This window comes from Thunnus albacares, chromosome 2 (assembly GCF_914725855.1).
Source record: "Thunnus albacares chromosome 2, fThuAlb1.1, whole genome shotgun sequence".
Classification (NCBI taxonomy): Eukaryota; Metazoa; Chordata; class Actinopteri; order Scombriformes; family Scombridae; genus Thunnus; species Thunnus albacares.
In genome coordinates this window covers 8,105,446-8,130,317 of record NC_058107.1, presented here as the reverse complement: position 1 = coordinate 8,130,317, position 24,872 = coordinate 8,105,446, and the positions used below count along the sequence as shown (strand labels likewise).

Below are 24,872 nucleotides of genomic sequence, written 5' to 3'. Positions count from 1 at the left end.
CATATTCAGCCTGATTGTGCCTGTTTCCTCTCCAGGGGCGGGTCAGCTAAAAGCCTGCTGTGTGTACACATGAATCTATTGATGATGACACACATTAAGGTTTGCTGTGAAACCTGAGACAGATGAGTCAGGTGAGCAGCTTCATCTAGAAATGATCTTACAGTGGAGGACAGACATCCAAGTATTAGTCAGTGCCAGATCTCTGTCACAGTCTAATAACTGCCTAAATCAAAAGCACTATTTATTTGTAACTGTGCAGTGAGAGGGCTAAAAATGCATCCTTATAACCATTTCTGAGCCTCTGATGAAGCTGAAACCACTTGAGAAGACTGATTCAATGATGACAACAAACATGGCGGTTTCAATGGTCTATTATAACTATTGTCAGTGAAATAAAGCTACATAAAACCAGACAGCATTTTTGTTTTTTTACAACTTTATTATCATCATAGTGTGCACTTAATACTGTAGCTTAGTCCCTTTAAACACACGCGCGCGCGCACACACACACACACACACACACACGCACACACACACACAAATACACATTTATTCATTCAGTTTTAACTTTGCCAAGGGACCATTTCTGCACTGCATGTAGTGTGATCAGGATTTTCTCTCAGGAAAAAAAAAACTCCACACCAAAAACAAAATGTGGCATGGATTGTAAAAAAAAAAAAAAAAAATCTTGTTTTTGTAGGCAACATTGAAATCAAAAGACAAACTAAAGCAGGTTCAGTGGAATTTTCAGAGCTTTTTCAAGTAAAAAAAGAAAAATAAACATAGTGTGATGAAGTGGACCCAATAAGGACATAATGCACTGTTCACATTAGCTTTGCTCGCTGTGGTAAAGCCATACACTTAAAAAGGGCATTATACATAGTAAGCTCATGGTCCCAAACAATGTAACATGTCCCTCATGGCTGCATCATGTGGAGGTGGAATGTGCTTCCCAGCTCTTGCCAGCTGTCTGGTCTCTCCTCAGCACGCTGGGCTCAGTGTTCATCAATCACTCCACATCAGCACACACTCACACACACACGCTGGACCTCGTAAAGTCCCAGGATCACTAAAGCGCGATCAAAACACATTCCACTTCTAACTTTTCTGTAGCTCTCAGACGCTCCTGTCGGGAGCAATAAAACACACGGGCCAGCGGTGGAATCGAACAGAACACAATAAAACTGTTGGCTGATAATTGTCAGCATCATGGCAACGCATAACCCCCTTTAACAGAGAGCCAACGTTTTCAAATGTCATTAAATACCTCACTCACACTCTCATGTATACAAAAAAGAAACTGTCATCGTTGCAGGCTCTTGTGCGAACTTGAAATCACTGAATATCTAATGCAGCTGTACAGATTGTGGTGATGTGGCTCGGCACACAGCTCGATAGGATGTGCTTCTAAATCGGGGCGAACGTGATGTTTTCTGATGTTGCTTTTGATACCGGCTGGCAGCTTCATCTGATCCAAATCAAAACAGTGTGTAGTCACTTTCACCAGACACATGACAGGAATTCAACCTCCCAGCCTTCCAAATGGCCATTATTATTAGTGCTCTTCGAGAGAGACACGAACAAGAAGGAGCTTGTTATAGAAACTATTTTCACACTGAAACATGTGCTCTCTGAGGAAAGAAAACTGCTATTTTAAAAAGGTCACAGTTTCACTCGCAGAAGCTTCAGTTGAACCGTTAAGGCAGGAAATTAATGTGTGGAATACGAAAAAAAAAGCTGATATCAGTGCAGCTACGTATGTGTAATAAATTCATATACACTTCAAACACACACATAAAGCAACGACCTCTCTACAATGATTGGAAACCATGCAAATAAATACAGTGAAACTGGTGTGCTGAGGCACAGTTAACACACTGGAGTCAGACAGCATTATAGTAACACCGCTGACTGAACTATGACTAATTAAATGTGCTACACAGTATCTCTAAAGTAATGGTTAGTCATAGAAGGAAGTTCAAAAACTACTACCTTTACACAGCATCAGTTATCACACTATAAAATAAGTCAATGACATGATGAATTCTCCAGTCACTTGTGCATGGTTTTAAAACATTTGTCAATATTTAAGGAATAGTTGAACATTTTGGGGAAAACTCTTATTTGCTTTGTTGATGAGAGTTAGATGTGAAGATTGATACTGCTTTACCTGTACAATAAATATGAAGCTCGAGCCAACAGGCTATTACTAGTTTAGCTTAGCATAAAGACTGGAAACGGGGAAACAGCTAGCCTGGCTCTGCCTCTAAAGCTCAGAGATTAATAAGTACAGTTTTCTGTACAAAAACCAACGTGTAAATAAGACACGTTGGGAGCAGTTGCAACCAGCAGAGACGCCAGGAAGTCACTGCTCAATCTTCTCATCTAACTCTGCAAGAAAGTGAACAAGCATATTTCCCAAAATGCAGAACCATTCCTTTCACTGACATTGCGTTGACCTAGAAAAGTGTGTTGTCACCTTCAGTATGAATCTTTCTTTGCTGGTTTCCAAAAACTAGAGCACTTTTTCCCAACATGAAGTCCCTGGGTGAGAGACTATTTTTCTAATTAGACCCGCAGGCTGATAAAAGTTTAAGGCTCTCTGATGCAAGCAGAATTTATCTTGTCAGTCAAAACACATTTTTATCAAAAAACTACATCCTACTCACTCATATTTTGATTATGATGAACTGATGCTGTGTGCTGTATGTGCCTAATGAAAGACATCTAAGTGCAACATGGCAAATGCAAGCCTATAAAATGCAAACACACATTATACAGTTGTAAGTTTAGCATTAAACTCCATACACAAGTTATTATTAATCCTCTTTCATGGATCTATTGGTGAAAAACCATCATAAAGAGTGTGTTAGTGCTGCTTAACAAAATGTGTAGTAGTGTTGTACAACATAGCATATTTCTGTGCTTGAAAAGCAAACAGTCACTGATCAACAAATCAAAAGGCTCTGCAACATATTTGGCAACTCCTCTAATCTTCAGCTTCACAAACTGTAGTGAAAAGACACTGCCTGGTCTCCTGCATCAAAACCCACACAGGCACTTGATCCGTTAAAAGAGAGGCATCTGTATCGTACTGTAACGTCTGGAAGACTTGGTGCAAAAAAAGGCTGCGTCTGTCTGAACTCCATTCAAAAGGGAATTTTCAGGGTTGTTTCAGGGGAGATTCCAACATTACAGGCGTTTGGTTCGTTACTGCGCAGAAGCAGATATTTTCCAATTTTTTTTTACAATTAAACAAGAGGAAAAAAAACATTGTGACTTTTTATGAAAACGTCTCTTCTTGCAACGTAGCTCACTGAAAGTCAGATTTGATGGAATTCCCCTTTAACAGACTACAACATCCTAGAAACTGGGCAAAGTGTGGAGGAATATTATTTGCAAGGAAAAGCCAGATAGAAGGCACTGAGACTTGGTTTCTTTTCCATTCTGCTGCTCCTTCAGACGTGTACTTGGTTCACCAGGCTTTAACTAGTTACTTCTCATAGCTTACTAGTGTAACAGCAGACATACAGGCGAGCCCTTGGACTACAACAATACACAAAGCGCTTCTCACACTGCACTGGGATGGATGGAGTAGCTGTGTGTGTGTCCAGTGAGATTCTGCTCTGTTTTTAGTGTTGCTAACTACTGAGGAAAGCGGCATCTGGGGCCGAAGTGTCTGACATGCAGCGTGCTTGGGTACTGCTGTGGTTTGGGGGGAGGTGTCAGTGAGGTATTACAGTTGAAAGGATGCTCGGGGGGGTGGGGGGCTGTTGTGGCTCTGATTGTGCTGCAGGAGCAGGATGGGTGAGACGGTGAATTCAGGTCTCAAAATACTTGTAGATGGCTGTGACGTAAGTCATGACACTCTGCCAGTCCGGCCTCTCTGTGTGCACCATCTCATTAATGTCCTGCAACAGAGAAAGAGATGTTAACACAGGAAATACTGCTAAACTGAAGATTTATGTCTCACAAAAAACAACATATTTTAGACAAAATTTTACCATTATTTCACTTCATTGAACAAGATCATTCTTTATCAATTAGGCGAGTGTATGTGGAAACAATTGAACCATAACAACTAAGCAAACTCCACTCATGAAGGCCACAAGATATGACTGAAAGTTCAGAGGGAAATCTAATAAGTGGTCCTTGAGCTAAGAATTTTTTTTGTCAAACTTCTATTTCCAGCATCTACAAAGACTCTTCAAGCTCACAAGTGAATCTTGTACACTTTCATATGAACCAGGCCAGATATCAATGCAGACTCAATGATTTTGAAAGCTGCACTATTCCATCAACTGAAAATATTCTTGATTATATACATTTATCCCAAAATTCTGGTATCTAGGGAAACTTTGCTGGGATTTAAAATAAAGTTCTGGGGATGTGAACACTGTTCTGTGCAACATCAGTTTTTAATGACTGACACCGGCAGGTGAGTGAGGTTTATGAGGTTGAAAGCAGAAGCATAGACCTGCTGTGCAAATGCAGTACATGATGTGGTTCATCTTTGGTTAATGATTAGAATGAGCTATGTCAGTGGATGAATTTATTTACATTAAAAAACATAATTAAATCTATGTTTTTGTACATGAGCAGATGCACTGATATAAAAAATGTCTAATGCAATGCATGTATACAACTATCAAGTATTTCAGACTCACACAAGTCTGTTTGAGGTAAGAAGAGCTCCACTAAAAAATTGGAGAGAAGTTCATTCTAGCAGTAAAAAGGTGTGTAGGGTGCAAGCAAAAATGTGAGTCAAACATTATTTCTTCAAGGGAAAAGAGAGACTGTGGTCAGGCTTTTCATGTCTGACCCACAGCTGGATCTCCACCGTATCCCTTCATTGCACTGTTTTTGTTTTTACTTGTACTAGGAAAAAAATCACTTCATATTGGTACAAAGCTTACCAAAGTGCATTTGATCCCAACACTCTCTGCAGCCTGGAAAGCTAAAGTGAAGTTTCTCCTCTGAAGAAAAGAAGAGAGTCAAAATCACAAACAGTGAAACAGTACTGTCAGTTTCACAGTACTGTTAACAGTTCAGTCTGTTGGTTTTAACAGCCTGGTGGTTTAACATACGGTCTAACAACCTCTGATCTCTACTTGCCTTGTCTTGGCTGGTGAGTTCCTGGTAGGGGATGTGGGCAGGCAGGTAGGTGTGCAGCACAGCGCAGAACGCCAGGCCATCGTTCCAGCTGCTGCTGAAGTTAGTGATATCAATGTTCTGAAAAACAAAGCGACAAATCATTTACACTCGGATTTCATCCGACACAACGTTTACAATCCGGGATAAAAATCGATGGAAAACCAATTTTTGGGCCTGATCTGACATATCACAGGGTGCCACATTTTATATCAGGTCATGAATGTCACTGTCAGCCGCTGTACAGTTTTCAACACCACTTCCAACAACATTATGGTCACAATAAATTCATGGAACTATTTAAAATGATTTAGCCACGGAGAACTGCAGCTCAATCTGACGACAGTCCTGGAGTTTTATGTGAAGTCTCAACATTACTCATCCATATCGGATTTATCATCTACTCTACCATCAACTCTCATCTGACCTTTGAAATCAAACAAGCTTCTGCACTTTACAGTCAAATCCATCATCAAACAGCCACTGAGGTTAAATGTAACTCGACGCTCAAATCTCAGAGAACTTTTGTCTTGATAGTACATCATATTTTGTCAGGCTGGTAACTTTTGTCTGGATAGCCCGCAATGCTTTTTGTCAGGTTGGTAACTCACAGGATGTGTTAAATGTTGCACACTTCCTGGAGAGGACTTCAGGTGCCACGGCAACCATAAGCTACATCAACTAAGAAAGGAGCAAACATCACTTCGATATGGCGTTTGACCCTTGTGATTTGTCATTTAAGTCGTTTCTAGGTCAATGCGTAGTTGTTCATCGGATCACTGCAAATGTTTAGACAGCAAATAAGGCCTGTAGGTGAAAAGCAGCACCGTGACAACATACATACTCAATAACAACACCATTACACTGAACTGGAACAGACACACCTCTATTTCATCTCGTGGAGCTTCAACAGATTGAAGCTCATCTTGACTCATCTGAACAGATTTGTTCTTAACACCTGTTTGACTTCAGAATTATAATGCCTTCATCTGAATGACTTAAAATAAAAATAAACTGGATGCAAAATCAATACTCTGTTCATCATATCATCATCATGGGATGCCAGTTTACTGAGAGGTTTGAAATGTTTTTTTTTTTTTTTTTTTTTTAGGTTTCATGGTGACAGCTTGTACAGTTCAGTAGTTGTTAAGCAGCTGCTGAAGGTGGTCTTTATGCCGCTGCACCTGACAGTGCAACACCACCTACAGTATCTCCCGTCCATTTCCTTGACTGTCCCGTCCTCTTGACTACCTTCCATGTAAGTCATTGATGTTTTAATCTAACTTAATCTAACATGTCAAGCCATCTTCTTTATTCTTGTCACAGTAAAGTGCTGCTCTAATGATGTGTCATTAGCAGCTGTAATAAAATTTCCTAATTATTTCAGGACAGATCCCCTAATACAACTAGGCTTACTGGCACTAACTGTTATGTTTTCATGTGCTGGATTCTGACAGCAGGACTTGAAGCTCTGTGGTGTGAAATTCATGATATTCTTATTAAGGTGACATTTAGCCTCATGTGGTGTTGAGGCTAAGTGTGCTATTCATCAAGTCGAATCAAGCAATTTATGACAAGTTTGTGTAGTTAAGAGTGTTTTGTTGAATCAGACTTGTACAGAAAAACCTTACAATACAATTAGAGGTTTAGGATGAGAATATGAGAATATGAAAATATTGTGGCATGAGCTCCAGTGTCTTGCACAGAGAAAGTTCAGCAGACTGCCTTTAAGATAAATATTTTTGGTCACTGACCAGTCGAGAAAAAAAATCAGATTTAATTAATAAAAAAAAGGGAAAAAAAGTCTACTTCATTTGCATGTTTTGCCCAATTTATTAATTTAAACTAAACACACAAATGTTACAAACACATTGTGCTAAATGAATAATTCTTTTCACAGAGCTGTGCAGTCTCTGTCTGTGCTGCTGACCGTTGTCGTGTTTTTTCCAGAGACTGTTTTCATTACTTATCAGTGTCTTTAAAAAAAAAAAAAAGAAAAAAAAAACATCAGCTCATTTTATCACTTTTAATGGGAACTGGTGACATGCCACAAAACACATTTGTATCGTCTCATCTGGACGCAAATCCAAGTCTTGCCAGTTCCAAAGGAACGAATGACTTTTTTCTTCTTTCTCATAGCCCTCTTCTATTTGAAATGATGATCTTTTGCTAATAGACACTTTGTATCATGTGGGATGAGCTGTGACAGCACCATTACATACCTGATAACCCTCAGTCTTCTTCTGGCACCACTTTAGCAGAGCGTTTCTCTTGGAGCCTCCATACTCTCTGGCCAGTGCCGACAGCGGGTCCTTTCTCTCTTCTCTTTAACAGACATGAAGAAGAGACACGTAAGCAAACACTCTACCACAGTTTTAAAAGATTTACTATGTCATGAAGGCAAACAGATTATATAATAAGCTTGTTTGCGTGCCTCTGGTTGTATGCTTTGTCAGCAAACCAATCACAACTTGAGTAAGACGAGGTGATGTCATAAGGGCAATTGACAGATTAAAATCACTGATGAGAATGAAAACAGAGTTGTGTGAGCACGTTGGCTGCGTTAAAGGCACAACATACAGGTGAGTAAGTACTCTAAAAGGTGGTACCTTAGGCGGCTGCGTGCTGTAGGGGTGATGGAGGCGGTGGGGGATGAGGAGGACAAGGAGAGCGGAGAGGAGGCAGCACTCATAGCCATCAGGGAGGATGATGAAGCCCCGTCTTGAGCAGACATGTCCCTCTTTATCTCCTCGCTGCTCCGGCGGGACACTGCTCAGGAAATGGGAGATTAATAAAGTCTGATTTTTGGGAAACCAAACTGGTGATTGAGTTCGTTTTCAGAAATTAAATTCATCTCTAACCTGATATTGTCTTGGTCGAATCCATGTTGGAGACCCTCTGGAGGGCTGAAGGGGGACGGCTGGCCGAGCCTCCCCTGAGAAGGTGCTCAGCTGTGAATATATAACAGAATGTACATCACACACACAGCATTAGTGTTTCTATAAGAGACTTCCTCTGAAATGAGATGTAACAGGGTCAATAAAAAGCCACATTCCAGTCCCTGGGAGTTCAGGGAATACTGACAAGTGGGGCCGACTCACTCCGAAAGAAAACAATAAATCAGAGGAAAATAAACCGAGCATCGGAGGCTACAGCCAAGTATGCACGTTCACATGAAACACTTGAACTCATTACTGGTGAGAGTCAACTGAGAGAAACTCTGCAGCAAATCATGGCTCAATTTGTTCCTCTTATCATCCACTCAAGTGTTTTGATAAACGCACAGTAAACCTGCTGACTCCCGACGCAAGGCCCCTGGGAGACAACTGTCCCTTTATTTCTCATGAGAGAGGAAACCATCCTTTCCCAGTAATTGCTGTGATCATTTATTGAGACGGAGGGAGAGAACCCCTGTCCCTTTACATATTTATGCCTCAATTTCTGAGAGCAGCAGTTCTGAAATCAAGAAAATTATTTATAAAGTGTATTTAAATGGTCACTGTGACCGCTGCCTCACCTGGCATGGTGATGTCTGTGTAGCTTGGCCTCTTGTCACTCAGGGAGGAGAGCGGCTTGGCTGCTGACATGGATCCACTTATGGAGTGTCTCTGAAACAGCAAAAAAGAGCAACTTTCTGCATTACAGATCCTGTGAGCAGAAAGTCTTTGTTAACAAGGATATGATATAAAATTTATAAATAGCAATAATGGGGAAAAATTTGTATTTTTTAACCTTATGACTACAAATTATATTTTCAGAAAAAAGGAGGGAAGCCGATGAATGAAGAAATATGAGAACATTTCAGTTAATGAAATGTGCACAAATACACTCAATAGCATGAAGAACAGGGAAATGTTGAATGTCAAATGTTCAATCCTCCTGTTCGGTAGTGTAAGGATCCTATTATTGTTTTGTATTCAAGTTTTTATGTTATGAAATATTTCTCATTTCTCTATATTTCTAGACATGTCAGCATAAATCTCCTGATGCTGCCTGCTGCCTACTCAAAGAGTAGGTGCTGATTCAAGGCTTTTTCCTGCCTTCTTTATTGCCTCTCACCAGTTTACCATCAACAAGGTTTGGAAATGATAAGAGAGACCTTCAGATTTAGAGCTCTAAAGAGGCAGAATGTGTGGCTGATAACGTGTTTTTATGCTGTGTATAAATATTACGGATGAATTTTAACCAAAGTGCAACAGCCAGGTGTTCACATGAGAATGAGTAGACTGTAGACAACTGTGACAAAGAGTTTATGCTATTAACTGACACCCCTCGCTCCACAACAAATGACAATCATGAGCAGAGATTACTTTGTTTTGCTCTTGGACACTTTGAAAGGATGTCTCGTAACTGATGGATACATACTGACAGATGTTGATATATTCTGGTTACAGATGTTGAAATTGTGTTCTTGCGCAACTTTCTTCACTACAAAGTGTGAGGAACAGAAGGGCAACAGGGGAAAAGAGCACATTTCAGCAACATACTTGCCATTTGCTTAATATATTCTACAAATCCTGACACACACCACATGTCCTTAACTTACTTGGCCACCCTGCCTGTTCAGTTAAGTCTTACAAAGCCTCTACTCCTGTACCTGTATAGGTGAAACAGCAGCTGCTGGGGGCGTCTTCATGGGACTGGGGCTGAGGGGGGTGCGTGGTAGTGGGGCAGCCGAGGCTGTTGGAGGCGCCACAGAGGCACCGTTGGTAGGTGGACCTAATTCAAGAGTAAGAAGGGAACAGTTAGTCACATACAGCTCAGTTAAACCTGTTGCTGATGTAATGAATTACTTCAGGAGCTTTGTCTATAAAAAAAAAAACTATGTATATAAGAGAGAAAAGCAAAGCATTGTTTACTGTCATTGTGACGTACCTTGTGAGGCACTGTCAAAGCTCTTGATGAGTGTTTTGACGGTGGGCGAGGGCTCTGAGGAGGTGGAGGATCGCCGGCTGAGACCCATCCCCTGTCTGAGAGCAGCCAGATCTCTCTCCACTGCATTCATGTAGTTATACACTCTGCCTCTCTCCTCCTCCTGCCTGGGAAACATACAGTAATCTGCTCAGTATGTGCAGTATACTCAGAGCTACTACTCCAGCTCACTTAGTAATATGATAATATTCCACAGTACGGTTCAAGAATATTCAGAAATTCATATCATGTAGTATTGACAATTATGGTAAAATAGCAGTCACAGATGCATTATTCATCATTTTCTCATTTGGTCTGTGGTGGCAATTTTTCAACCGTGAGATTCGTCAAAGATGAATGAACACAAACTTTGCTACTGCCAATTAGAACCAAATAAGCATTTTGTTTAGAAATATGAGACAGGCGATGTCAGCATGAACGCTGGAGCTCTTCCAAATGTCTCTCTGAGGGTCTTACTTGCGGCTCTTGACCTCATCCAGCTCCTTGCTCAGCTTCTCGTTCTTCTCCTGGGCTTCCTGCAGCCGGCGCCGCAGGTCTCCAATCTCCTCCTGCGCTTCCGACTTGATGTCATTAGCAATGACAACAGCTGTCTGCAGATCAGCCTGGAACTGACGCCACTCCATCGACTCCTCCTGCACACGGGCACCACATACACACACACACACACACACACACACACAATGAGACAACAACTGAGTTAGGCTAAATGATCATTATTAGATCACTTAAGCACTATTAAAGATTTTTTGTCGTCTCAAGGGCAGCGGAAAAAGCTGTAAACACAACATGACATATTGTCACCATATAAAGTTGATATGGTGAACGTGAAACAGTGCAAAATTAGCATTCATTTGGAGTTGTGTTTCTGTAAACTCAATATTCACTCTTTTTGTAGCTCTGTTTTTGGACTCCACCAACTCCTGAGCAAAGTATCTGTCTCTTTAGCTGCTAAACTTCTCACTCGACCTGCGTTCAGCGTCTCTGTCTACAAAGGTATCCGTCTGTCAGCTGCAGCTTCTGGGGAGCTGAGAGGACAGCGGCCGAACAAACCGCCTTCACCAGGATGACTGACGGCAGAAATTTACTGAACCAAACTAGTTTGAATGTCGGCTCCACAGGAAGAAATCAACATTGTTTGTATTTATTGATTCATTGATACAGTTAGTAAGTTGAAAACACATATACAGCAGGATATTTGTGTGACTTAACAGCTGCCTGCTCAGATTACGCTTCACTAAACGCAACAGAAACAGACCCCGAGCGTAAAAAACGCAGGGGCTCTCCATGAGACCATCTGAGATTCAGTGTGGATTGATACAATTAATAAAATGGAAGCGTATCTGGTTCTACTTTTGCTAGATCACAACACAGCAAGGCATCCGCAGATCTGTTGTTTACCAGTTGATGGGTGTGACAGAGCATAAAACCAGCCAGCATGTTATCTGTCCAGGGTTGTAAAATCCTGATAGTAATATAAACCACTGTGAAGTAAGACAGTCTCCAACTGGACTACCTGGATTGTATTTGAAGCATCAAGTCCACACAAATGCAACCTCTTGTGTTCTTTTTTTTTTTTTTTTTTTCTTAAGCAGGGCAGTTTGCTGTCTGAACACCTACTTACCCTCAGTCTGCGGTGTAGAATCTTAATCTCTCTCTCCATGTCGTGCTTCTGGTCCTGCAGCTTCTTCACAGAGTCTGAGATAGCAAGTAGATACATGTTACTGATATTAATGTCACCGTGCATGCAGGCACCATGCCATCTTACCCACGCAAGTTTCAAGATTGCCAGTTAGAGGAAGTTTGGCAGGAGATTAAACTTTTTGAGGTATAGAACATGTTAAACTCTTGATCAAACCAGTGAAGAACATGTTGGTTTTGGTTTCAAACAATGGGCTCTCTAAATAATCACTAATTCCTTGCTTGAGTACACATTCGGGTGCATAAACCTATTAGCCAGGCTACAAAGTGTGTATCCAGTCCGCTTACTCTCGAGGTCTGTGATGATGAGGTTGTCATGCAGTTTAAGGGCTCGGTGCTGCTCCACTTCATCCTCCAGCTCAAAGATGGTTTCCTTCATGTCAACGATCTCCGTCTCCTTTTCCTGCAGCTCCACACGCTGCTTCTCCAGTGCGCACTCCTGCTTGGCCATCTGCTGCCGCACCTGTTCCTGGAAGTCTCTGTATTCCCCGTCCAGCTGCACACACAGGAAGAGGGACATCCTTCATTTCATTATTAACAGGCCATGATGTAATTAGCCGACTAATGTGCAACAAAGCTTCAGCAGTGTCATATTGGAATTAATAGAAATGTATTACGTAAAGTGTGTGTGTCTATAATACACATGTAAACAGTTATTCACAGTGTCTGGCAATGCTGGCGAGTTAGGAACTAGGAGAATGTAAGTAGACTCTGGAGAACAGAAACTAAAATTCTAGTTCAATTTTGGCTTTTTTTTATTATTATTTCTTTCACAGATACAAACTTCATGAATACCGCTCAGAGAGCCTATCACTGATCTGCAGCTACTCAGGAATATATACGAGGCTGATTGTATATGTTTAAAAGTCCTTGAGCTTTAGGATTGACACTTCAATTTAACATCTTATGACTTCAAGAAATAAGTGCCCCACACACTGTTCTCTCTCTAACTCTAACCCTAACGTCCAGCTGTCACTAACCTTACTGAAAGTCTCCTGCAGCCGGGTGAGTTCGCTGCAGGCTTGTTCCAGCTCCTTCTGCATCTTCGCAGCTTTGGCCTCAGCCTCCTCTTTCCCAAGCCGTGCACTTTCCAACAGCTGGCAGATGTCATTTTTGTCCCCTGCAGTGTGAAGAGAGTACAGCTCAGCGACCCTCTGCCTCTCCTGGTCCAGCTGGCCCCTACAGCGGCTCAGCTCCGCCTGGTCACTGCTCACCGCCGCCTTATACTCCTCAAGCGCGGCTGCCATGGCCACCCGATCCTGTCTCTCTGATTCCAGGATACGCTCCATTTGATGGTTCCTCTCCTTCAGTGCTCCGATCATCTCCTGGGCCTCTGCGTTGTCCTGTTCCGCCATCTTCAGCGTGTTTGACAGGTGCTGTTGCACCCCCAGCAGCTGCTCCCTCTCAAAGCGGGCGTTATCTGCCAGGTCTGCGTAGCGCTGCTCCAGCTCCATGTAGCGCCCACTCTTGATGTCCTCCTCTAGCACATACGATATATGATGCTCATCCAGCAAAGAGCGCAGGTACTCGATCTGTCGGCCGTAGAGCTCCAGCTTGTCGCTCTGCTGGCACAGAGAGTCCATGAGGATGACCTTCTCCTCGCCGAGCCGCTCGTTCTCTCCGTTCAGCTCCTGCGTGATTTGCTGCAGGTCAGCCAGCTCCTGCAGTGTGGCCTGGAGCTCCTCAGCGGTGCTGTGCTGGTTCTCTTCCATCTGATGAATGCGCTCTGTAAGACAGGCCACTGACACCTCACTGGCGTTGCCACTGCTGCCCCTCCGTGAGCGCTCTCTGCTGGGAGCGCACTCTGACTCGGATGATGAAGAGGCTCCAGAGGGGGCGTCCAGGGCGTCATCGCTGGAGGTGACAGCCTGGTAAACCTCGCTAGATTCGCTGTCGAGGTTGTCCGCTGAGCCTCCATGCTGGTGTCCTGTGAGTAGATCCTCCAAGGAGCCGGGGGCGGAGCCTTCCACTGAGGAGGTCAGCGTACCTGTGCCTCCACCGTCACTCTGCCCGCTGCCTGCTGCCAGGTCTGGACTCAGGGAGGCGTAGTTGAACAGCTTGTCCGAGGCATCCAGCCTCTGCTCCAGAGAGAAGCCCAGCGCGTTGAGCCGGTCTTTCAGCATACGGTTCTCACTCTTCAGCAGGTTGAGCTCCTCTCTGATGGCCTGGTTCTGCTCTTGCAAGAGGAGCAGAGTGGACTCCACATCAGCTGCTGTGATGGCTGAAACCTGCGGCTTCTCTTCCTCCCCAGCTTCTTCCTGCGGTGGCTCGTCTTTCCCTCCCAAGCCCAGCTGGGCCCGCATGTCTCTCAGCTCGCTGCGCAGGTGAAGTATCTCCACATCTTTGCTCTTAGCCAAACCCAACAGGTCTTTAACTTTGGCCTCCAGAGCTACCTTATCACTGATCTGGCCATCTGATTTAGACTTGCTCATACGGCCCTCGGACTCTGCCAGGATCTGGCTACGAGAGCGCTTCCCTGAGGCAACATCTCCCGCTACAGTCCCTGAAACCGACTGCTTCTTATTGGCTGATGTCCTGGATGTTCGCAGACGGTCTCGTGAAGAATTTGGCTCCTTTGAAGTCGAGGATGTCGTACGCTTGGTTGAAATACCTTATAAAGAGAAGAGAAAAGCAATCCTTACATTTCTAGAAAAACGACGATCACAAAAGATAAGATTAATAACCAGGCGTAGCATCTTTAGGAATACCTGATGTTGTCTTTGGCTTGCTGTCTAGGGTGCTAGCATTAGTCCCAATAGAGGCAGTCCTCTTGGTTTTGGTGACCGCATTACTTGATGCAGGATTCCCTCCGGCCATGGCTGCTAAAAGATCATCATTACTTTTCACCTGAAAGCACAAACATTAAAAGCATTTACTTACAAAAAAAAAAAAAAAAAAAAAACAGATTCAAGCTTTGCTGCCACACAAAAACAAGACTTAAAAATCAGTTGCACATCACATGAGTCTTCCACGTCACATAAGTCTTACCTTAGACAGAGGCGCGGTGCTGTTGGTCTTGGCTGCAGGCTTTCCAATGCCAGCGCTAGCCGTGGCTTCTGCCTTCACCCGATCTCCACTCACCTTACTCACCGCTGGCCGGACCGACTTCTTCATACTGAGCTCTCTGATGCCGATGCATTTACAGCTCAATCTGTGCACAAAAGAAGGGAGGGAGAAAGGTAATGTATGTCAGCCCGCAGAGTGATAGCTCCAGTTTTCCATGGAAGAGGAATTCTTTCCACAGAGGCGATTCCCTAAACAGCAGAAAACACTGCGAGCACATTAAATAGCTGAGCACTTGTAGAGAACTTGAAGCATTTCTTCCCTCTGTCCGTCTCTATGATCTGACATTTATTCTAGATCCTTGGTGTTTGAGAACAACTATTGCTCCTGATCTCTACCAGGATTTGTTAAAAAGGTTTAAAAATGTCCGTTGATACATTTACATCATGACACATCTCAATTATTTCATCTTGATGGATTTGGTAGTTGTTAAAGCAGCTGTAGAGGAAAACTTCTGATATAGGAATGTAGAGTAAACACTGAAATAGAGGCTTCCAAGTGCTGACCAAAACCTCCACTAGATGGCCAGTCAGAGTATCCTCACAGCTCTGGGAGTTTCACTTGCCTGAAGCAACAATGACACTGACAGAGATTTAGTTTAATCTATTTGGGTGGTTGCTTCTGTCGGTATATATTTATCTGTGAGAAAAGAATGTGGTCTTAGCGCAGGCAAAGATGGGCAAAAAAGGACTTTTTCCAAGGTCGTGAAGAAGCAGAGCCAAAATAGGGAACAAGATTCCTTCACAGATCAAAGAGAAAGCTTAAACCAGCACAACTGTCCATCATATTTCTGTGTGGCAAAAATGTGAGTCTGTTAGTCTGTCACTGGGCAACCGGTGTAATGCGCTGCATTTCATCTTTCACTGCCAGGAAATCATCTAGCGCCATGTTTGTGCAAGATGAACTCCAAACCAGCTCACATCAGCATTGCTATGTTTAAAACCAGAAAAGATTCCTAATAATAATTTAATAGGGGCAAATTCTTGACTATACTTTGATTGGTTGCATTTCAGAATATGTGTTGCATTGGTAACAGATGATACATGTGAAGCACCTATGTCTAAGTTGGAGTTATCCGTTGCAATAATTTCTACAATAATCGGTATTCATTTGGCAGTGGTGTAACAAAATAACAAAACCTTGTACAAAATCACAAGAGGTTTCAGTATTATTCACAGGTTGTGTCCGGGTCTAAGAAGAACCTGACTTGATGCCACGATAGCAAAAGGAAATGATTTGGGACACAGCTGGAGACAAAGAGTAAGTACTTTAGCACAGACTTGGATGTCTTTGCACAAGGGCTCTTCAAGGAAAAAGTGAGCTGAAGTGAGTTATTGTACACAGGAAACTCCTCTACAATCAATCTGTGAGTCAGCGAGTGGTCGGTTGTTTTCCTGAGAGGTTTGTTGTTTTAATATGGAAATAAAAATAATCAAATATCAGCAGCAAATCAGGCTTTAAATAGAGCGCTGTGAGAAGCCGAGCAATTTACTGAAGAACAAACAGCTTCAATCTTGTCTAAATACACAGAAATGAATCAGTGTTTAATCTTTTTTTGATCTGCACACAACAGCTCACATCTGAGCAACATATTCTCCACGTTCTGTCTTCCACAGGATCCAAAACAACCTGCTACCAAACCACAACTGCGTTTTACTCAAAAACAAATACTTTTCTAATAGATTTCAGCTGTGTTTCCTACGCACAGGTGTTACGTCAAATCTGTCATCCTGCACAAAATCTTCCACTTTGAGCTCAGAGTCTTCAGAGGGACTGCTACCAAGATGATCTTAGTTTTGTTTATTATTTCTGTCGGGTTGACCTTGACCTCCAGTGACGTCGTAGATGCTTACAAGTGTTTAGCTACACCTTATTCACATGAGCAAACCACGCAAACACACACTTCTATGGAGAGTTAAGTGGAGTTTGATTGGACTTACAGATAAAAACATGTATTTATCTTATAAGTTGCATAACATGAAATCTTTCCTCTAAACAACGCTTACAGAAAATGACAGTTTAACTTCTCACAGCCACAAAATACATGTCACATACCATCAGACCATGCACAGCTGTGTGTGGGTTTACAAGGGGCTGCATGCAAACAAAAGAAACAATCCCCACTGCCTCATGTGGAGGAAACAGCAAATAATGTGTGAGAATCTGCTGCTCTGTGGCTCTTGTGGGGCAGAGGTACATTTAATTCACTGACACAGACCAACAGTATGCTGCAGGACTGAAGTTACAACACATGTGCTGCTTTTATGTCACGGCCATACTCTGACAACATGTACTGTACCAAGACGTACAGTATTGTGACGACAGGTCATCTTAAACTATTTACACACTGAAGCTATAAATAATTGTCTGGCTTTTGTTGTCTTTCAGGCTGCCGTGGTCGGTTATACAATCCTGCTATGAATGTTTTTTTTTGTCAAATACAAAGAATCAAAGTAAACTCAAAATATAATGACTATATAATCACCAAGCAAGTAACTCCCCGGGTGATGATGAAAAGTCTTTGTCAGGAAATTAATCAGCAACTATTTTGAAAATCAATCAATCATTTAAGGAGATTTCAAAGCAAAAATGACAATCATGCCCTTGTTCCATTACTGCTTTCATTTGTCTGATTGTACAGTATAACAAACAGAATACACTTAAACTGTTGGTTAGACAGAACAAAACATCTGAAGATGTCGTTTTGGGCATTAGGAAATTGTAATAAGCACTTTTCTGTAATTCCTGACATTTTATAGACCAAACAACTCACTGATAAATAGAGAAATTAATCAGCAGATAATGAAAAGAATCATTAGTTACATAAAAGTGAAACTGAATGTTACAAACTTCAGGGATAAAACACGCATGCTGGTGCTTTAATTGGCTTATTTTTATAACTGTGTGGGGCTGCAACTAATGATAATTTTCATTACAGATTATTATACAGTCAGTTACTTTAATTAATTGACAAAAAAAAAGAACGGGAGCTCCAATGTCTTTAAGGTTAAGACGCCGACTTGAAGCACAACACCCACGTTCAAATTCAACCGAGGATGTTACAGCTTTCTCCCACATTTCCTGTCCTCCTCTATCGTTTGTTACAATTTCTTCAAATCGCTTGTTTTTTCAGACAGTCTGCACCTCAAAGACATTCAGTTTACTATTATATAAAACAGAAGCAAATCCTCACACTAGACAAGCTGAAACAGGAAAAAGTTTGTATTAATCCATTATTAAAATAGTTGCAGATAAAGTTCCTTTTGATAGACTAACAGATAAACTAATCATTCAGTTCTGATACCTTGTCTTTAACATTATAGTTTAAAAACTTTGTTTATATTATTCCTCAACCTCATCTTACTTTACTGTATAGCTTGGTGTTTGTATATGCGTGCATGTATCCATAACATGTATGTTTAAACTGTGCAGGGCGTTTTCCTGAAGTACTGACATGTGCGCTCAACAACTAGCCAGTTTTCTGAATAGCTGAATGTGTGTCAAAGCAGATGTCTGAAACAGAGAGCTGCTAGCTAGAGCGCAGCAGCTTTTCATTGGGTCTGAATAGGCATGGGAGTGCAGGCTGGGGACCAACAGTGCTGCTAAATGGGGCAGAGTCAGCGTCGGCCTTTTCTTTCTCTCTCCCACTCTGCAAAACACAGTACGCACTTCCTCTTGTAGTCTACACTATGTGCTGCAAAAAGGTTCATTCATTCAAGCAAGGAGCATTCATATTTACACCATAAATTCATATACATGTACATATCTCATATCTCTCACTGGGTTTGTTTTGGAAATGTACTGTGAGGAGTTTCATCTTCTAAACTAAATTAGACCACATCTTTGATGAATCAGACTGTATCAATACAATGTTGTCTCTGTTCTGTGATATAAAAAAAAAAAACTTTCCTGATGACTCCACATCATTGGGTTTATCATGTCATCATGATATATTTGTGTTTATAGAAATAATACGTAGAAAAAATCTTTAGTAAACAGAACAGAAATTAAGGACAAAGTCCATCAGGTTCATCTGACACTGGCAGACATTGATTCAGTGCCAACTGCATAAATCTACTGAGGAGGGAGAATAATTGTTGGGCTGCTATTCTGAATCTACAAAGTATTACTGACCACAAGTGAATGTAATAATTTGGCCCATAGGTAACAAGTAAGGTAGAGGGTTGTCGACAGAATTATTAACTTGTAGAAGACATGACAACACTGTGTAACTTCGCCATAAAGTGGTTCTGTGCTGCAGTAAGTAATCTGGTTTATAGAAGCCAGCAACGCTTGTCCTGATTCAATAGAGCTGCAGTGTTTGATTTCAGTGTTCACAAATGCAGCGGACGTAATCCAAGACTGACCGAAGGAACAAGAGCGCGTACTGTTCCTTTACACACAGCTGAACAAAAGCACGAGCCGGAAGACGAAGAAGAAACAGCAGAGTTAAGCCTGGGGGAGAAGAGGAGGAGTGTCGGGGGTGGTAGTGGTCTAAGAACTCATAAATACCCTTTCCCTGCTCTCCTTCCTTATTCATGCTTTAACTGTGGGGAGGCACTTCCTTGCCATAACATCAGCTTCCTGTGGTGGCGTCTCCAGTAAAAAAAAAAAAAAAAAAAAAAAAAGTCACAAGGGTGACTGTGTGTACAAGGACAGACAGGCACCAGTCTGCCTGAGACAGAGCAGACTCTGTTGAACCTTGAATTTCATTTGCCAAAATATGCCCCAATGTTAATACACAAGCCCGGAACACAATCAGTCAAGTCTTCTTTTATGATGTACAAATGACAACCACCAGTTTCACTACTGTAATGCCAAATATGCTGATAAAGAACTGAAGTAAACTGAACATTTTTTGAATACTGGACAGGAGGAATACATGAAGGATGGTTCACAATTTTTCCAGCGTGTCTTAACTACAGTCAGGTGTCCATATGAACACTGAAACAGGTTTTTCTTGCTGTAATCATTCCTCCTGTTCATACTGACTATTAAAAGATCTCCTTCAAATGTTTCAATGTAAGTGATGGAGGCCAAAATCCACAGTGTGTCCACACAGTTATTTAGTACAAAAATGCATTTAAAAGTTGATGTGAAGTTTGTACAAGTCTTCAGCAGTCTGAGTTAGTCATATCAAGTGAATATCTGCCACATTTACAGTCTTTTTAGCATCAAATTCCCTCTTTGTGTTTCCTCAAACAGTGTTTCCTTGTTGAGCTGTGGTGGAAGTATAGTAAAAAGAAGGACTTTGGCACTGAAAGGCTGTAATGTTGAAAGATATCAACTTGATTTGGCTCATTTGGACGACTGAAGCTTCATATTAGCTTCAGATAAACTTTTAAATACATTTTTGCACAGAATGAGGACTGTGGATTTTGGCCCCCATCACTTACATTGTAAGTACATTATGAAGGGATCTTCTAACAGCCTGTATGAACAGCATACAAACAGCAGCAAAGTTTCCAAGAGTGGAGAGTTTACCCCCTAAAATATTTTTCTAAAAGGCAAAGTGATGATCAGGCAAGGCCAAGTAGGAATAGCTCATAAGTCATATCTCCTGGACACCGATTTAAAGAGTGGGCTGTGAAATGTTGCTCTTTCCAAGCTATTCCAGGAAACTTGGAAAACATCTGTGGTCACCTCTGCTTAAGAAATGAAGCGTTTAAATGAGCAGTGTTAGAGAGAGAGATTGAAGATTTAGTAAGACATACACAGAAACTGCTGCTCTGCTATTGTATTCATTTTGGACCAGCCAAAAGGCTCGTAGACGCTGCAACTAGTGATGTGTCGGTCGCAAACGAGTTGGCTCCATGAGCTGGCTCGTGTAAGTGAATGATGGGAACCGGCTCCCTTCTGAGAGCTGATTTCTTATTTTCTTTCTTTTTTTTGTAAATTAGGATGATACAAGACAGAATAATAGGATGATTTTTTTCACCAAACTGCTTGGCCACATGCACTCCGCACAATGACTGAATACTGTGCTGATGTGTGTGTGCGTGGGGAATCCTCCCAATGCTCCTGATGGCCAGTCCAGGTCTGACATTAAAAGCCAAGCATGGTGACAGGACAGGTAATAACAGAGAGAAGAAACCGGATCAGCCCCTCTAAGCTGAGGCAATAAGTCTTTCTTAATGCCAATCTGCCCTAAAGACAGCAGGCCTCATTCACTAATATGTGTGCAGAAATGTTCTCACTTTGCGCACAAAATAAGTGAACATGCAAAATCACAGTCGGATTCATGACAAGCGCCCACCAGCCAATTTTGTTCTTACCACTATGTGTATATAAGTCAATCAGAATCATCCTAAATTGACAGGCACGTTCCCGCTATCAGTAATTATAAGTCAATAATATATAGTAATCATACTACCATGCTCCCATTTCTCTTACATTCAGGATGATGATTTATGGATTACAAAGTTTTAGCTATTACTTAATAATTAAATTGTGTATTATTAGCAATTTTACACTTTTACATGTTGTATATTTTATAATTTATGATTTGAGCATACACGTGGTCTAAGGCAGTTTTAAATTTGTTCGCAGAGTAAGAACAAATTCAGGTAAGCACATGTTGATGAATCCCAGATTTGTGTTTAGAACATTCGTACACACAGTCTAAGTACAGATTGATGCGTACGCACTGCTTGTGAATGAGGCCCAATGTTACAATGATTCACTGTTAATAGATACAACTAAAACTGTTGGATGCTGCTGTTTATCACTTTGCAACTGATTTTTTATTTGCTATATGTCACACTATGCTCCGTTTTGTGTGTGATTTGTTTGGAATGGTTTGTGTTAAGGACAGTTCAATATAAATAAAATGTTTAATACACGTGTATAATAGTGTTTGATGTTTTTACATTATTTAAGGTTTTTTTTTTTTTTTTACCAAACATAATGTAAAATTATGGTATTCTGGAAATTATATGGTTTAGTATAATTACATTGAACAATTTAAGTGATATATGTGCACATATACCAATCATAGGTCAAAACATTGCTGAATTTGACTGAATTGTAAAAGCCAGAAGTGGTAGTATATGAAGAACTGTTTGAGAGCCGAAAGAGTCGGTGTTACACCGCATTTAGTGACCGATCAGATTCATCATCATTTAAAATCCTACTTAAGTAAAAGTATAGAGGTATTACCAGCTAAATTTACTAAAAAATACTTAAGTAAAAGTCCTAATTTTGCAGAAAATCAGGCACAAAATTTGTACTTTTACTTTAGTACTTAAAGTAAGATTTTAAATGCAGGATTTTTACTTGTAATTAAGTATTTTTACATTGTGCTATTGATAGCTTATTTAAATAAAGAGTGCTTCTTCCAACACTGCAGGTCACAGCATCTGACGGGTCACCAAATACGGTGTAACAGCAGCTCTTATGGCTGAGCTGAGCCAAATGATCTGGCTCTCACTAAAAACAAGAGGAATTCCCATCACTAGCTGCAACATCAGCCCACTGTTGACTCTCCTCAATGGGCAAACCTACATTGTTCTCGGATACACCTACAATAGTAGCATCACGGCTAACGTTACCACCAACAGTGTGTCATTCAAATGCACGAACAGATACTTTACCGACGAAAACCTTCAGGTAACGACAACTAACCCGCTCTATGGAGCATTTAAACGTCAGTACTACCATGTGAAAGACCAAATAGCAACTTAAAACCATGCAGATACCCGAGCTAGCTCGTTAACTGTAAGGTCAAGCACGCAGCAATTTCACTTCCTGTTTGGCCGTATGCTTTCAAAACAAAAGAGCACACCCTTCAATAACTTTTTAACCAAACTAAATAAATATAAGAAAACTCCAGAGGCCGAGAGTTTGAGCCCAGTACACACAAACCATAAAATATGGTATACTGCAGATATTTATACTGCTGAAAAGATATTAAAGCTTACAAACAGGACTGTACAATGTAAATAGCTCCAAGATCAGCCATAATTATTTTTAAATGTTTATAGGCAGTCTATAGTCATGGTGTGCTGCATACTGGAGCCAAACCAACAACAGTAAAATGTTTTGTTTCAAAACCCCTGGCATAAGTGACAAGATATGTTTTAGTGATGTTGTCACAATTAGAGCTGGGCAATGTGGACAAAATCAAATATCACAATATTTTTGACCCAGTAGCTTGATATTGATATTGCAACAATATTGTAGTGATGACTACTGGTACTTTGACAGAAGTATTTACACAATGCGAGTTTCGATAAATTATCATCAGTAATGTGGATATAATTATTATGTGGGTAAAGGCAATAGAAGAGCTGGAACAGTCTTCACTTTACTGTAATACAGCCTTTCAAACCAGGAGAAGACAACACTTATGCCATATCACAATATTATGATATTCAACCTCTAAGATGATATCTAGTTTCATATCACAGTGTTGATACAGTTAATAGTGATATATTGCCCAGCCCTAGTCACAAAGACATTTCATGTTGCATTTAAAGGTAAATTGCCTTGAATTGAAACAGCAGTGTTTGGAAATAACTACTGAAATAGTTTCACTAACAAACATCAACGTGTAATTGACACCTCCACATGAGGTCTTATTTTGACAAGGTTCACACTACAGATCCCGGTGAATGTTTCTAACTCGACATCTGCACTAAAATCTGTTTACATGATTAAAACTATAGTTCTAGTGCTATTAAAATAAACAAGATGCACAACGTGAGTCTGTGTAGTTACCGTAACAATAGAGTTGCTTTGTGTGCTCAGTTTCAGTCATTAAATAGACCTCAGCTGTCAGTAAACTGTGGCAAAGCTAAGGTTGCTATCATTAAGCTAACGATGTTAGCATAGCCGGCAAAAAGGCAGTAAGCTGGGAAAGCATTCATACCTCCTAATTTTTCAGTGTGACGGATTCTTAAATGTCCGATGAATGTTCATTTGTGGCCGCAGATGGATGGTTAATCCCACAACTGGAGACAGCAGCGGGCAGCATCGGTCTGGGATGTCAGCTCCTTTCTGCTGCCCCCTCCTCTGGTTGCATCACCTCAGCATCACCCTCAGCACAGGGGGGACAGTTGATCTCCTTCTTCTTCTTCTTTGATGTTTAACAGCATTTGGCATCCATATTGTCACATTACTGCCATCTTCTGGAGTAAATTAACTCCTACAGTGTCCTGACTGTTGCACTTTTCCTATTGGTAAATGCTAGATTGGATCAACCAGAGGGACAAACTCTCGCGAGTGCAGTTAGGATTAGATTAAGATGAGCGTACAAATCTCGCGAGTTTCGTAAAATTCCTTCAAGCTGCTCCAATCTAGCACCATCCTCTCCAATCAGCCCTGTTCTCCTCAGGTAGCTGATCGAGCATCTTCTTCCCTGTCCACTAGCACCACGCTCCAGCATGTTCTTTAATCCTGCTCTTGTTATCCTTAATCTTTCCATCTCCTCCATCACATCCTTCTTTTCTGATATATATTTGTTGCAGTTGATGATAACATGTTCTACAGTTTCTGGTAACAATGTTCACAAAGTCCAGTTGGATGCTTCTCTATAACATGAAGTGTGCTGTGTAGATTGCTGTGTCCTATTCTTAATCTTGTTAATATGACCTTTCTGTTTCTGTTTCTTCCCCTGTTTCTTACACTTTCCACTCTGTTTTAAATCAAATCTAAATGTCTCCCTGACCCCAGTGCTGTTGCCATTCTTTATTGATATTTTCACACACAATGCCTTTTCCCTCTGATTTTAAATAGTGTGATATGGATGTCTATGTTTCCTTTCCTAAGTGCTTGTTTGGTTAGTTTGTCCATTTTTTCATTTCCCATAATGCCTTTGTGAGCAGGAGCTCATGAATGTGAGTGTATCCAATGCAGTCCAACCCTACAAGACGTCTCATCAGGTTTGTAACTTTTTTGCACTTATCGGCAATATTTTTAAGGTGTTCTTTCCATGATAATCTGGTGTCAAAGTGGACTCATAAAAACCAAAATGTCTCCACTGTTTCTAAATGATTTCCATACAGCTTCAAATCAAAATTTCCTCTAAT

The 24,872-nt window shown here is 41.2% G+C and overlaps 1 protein-coding gene across 1 annotated transcript; it reads right to left on the bottom strand.

The window, feature by feature from the left end:
- Positions 1-355: 355 nt before the first annotated feature.
- Positions 356-24,078, bottom strand: specc1la (sperm antigen with calponin homology and coiled-coil domains 1-like a). Its single transcript, XM_044364485.1, has 16 exons — positions 23,714-24,078; positions 14,770-14,932; positions 14,490-14,628; positions 12,762-14,392; positions 12,070-12,277; positions 11,705-11,778; positions 10,540-10,715; positions 10,027-10,190; positions 9,749-9,870; positions 8,669-8,759; positions 8,013-8,102; positions 7,761-7,920; positions 7,374-7,476; positions 5,116-5,232; positions 4,917-4,976; positions 356-3,911 (listed from the first exon to the last, which is right to left on the bottom strand). Exons 2-16 carry the CDS (start codon positions 14,893-14,895, stop codon positions 3,822-3,824), a joined length of 3,351 nt encoding a protein of 1,116 aa, XP_044220420.1. The 5' UTR covers positions 14,896-14,932; positions 23,714-24,078; the 3' UTR covers positions 356-3,821.
- Between the last annotated feature and the right edge of the window lie 794 nt (positions 24,079-24,872).

Excerpts from the sequence above, each read along its gene's own strand:
- specc1la (XM_044364485.1), bottom strand. The coding sequence starts at position 14,895 with ATGAAGAAGTCGGTCCGGCCAGCGGTGAGTAAGGTGAGTGGAGATCGG. Across the intron at positions 10,716-11,704 it reads TTCTACACCGCAGACTGAGG|GAGGAGTCGATGGAGTGGCG; the intron begins GTAAGTAGGTGT and ends GCCCGTGTGCAG. Across the intron at positions 5,233-7,373 it reads AGAAGACTGAGGGTTATCAG|AACATTGATATCACTAACTT; the intron begins GTATGTAATGGT and ends TTTGTTTTTCAG.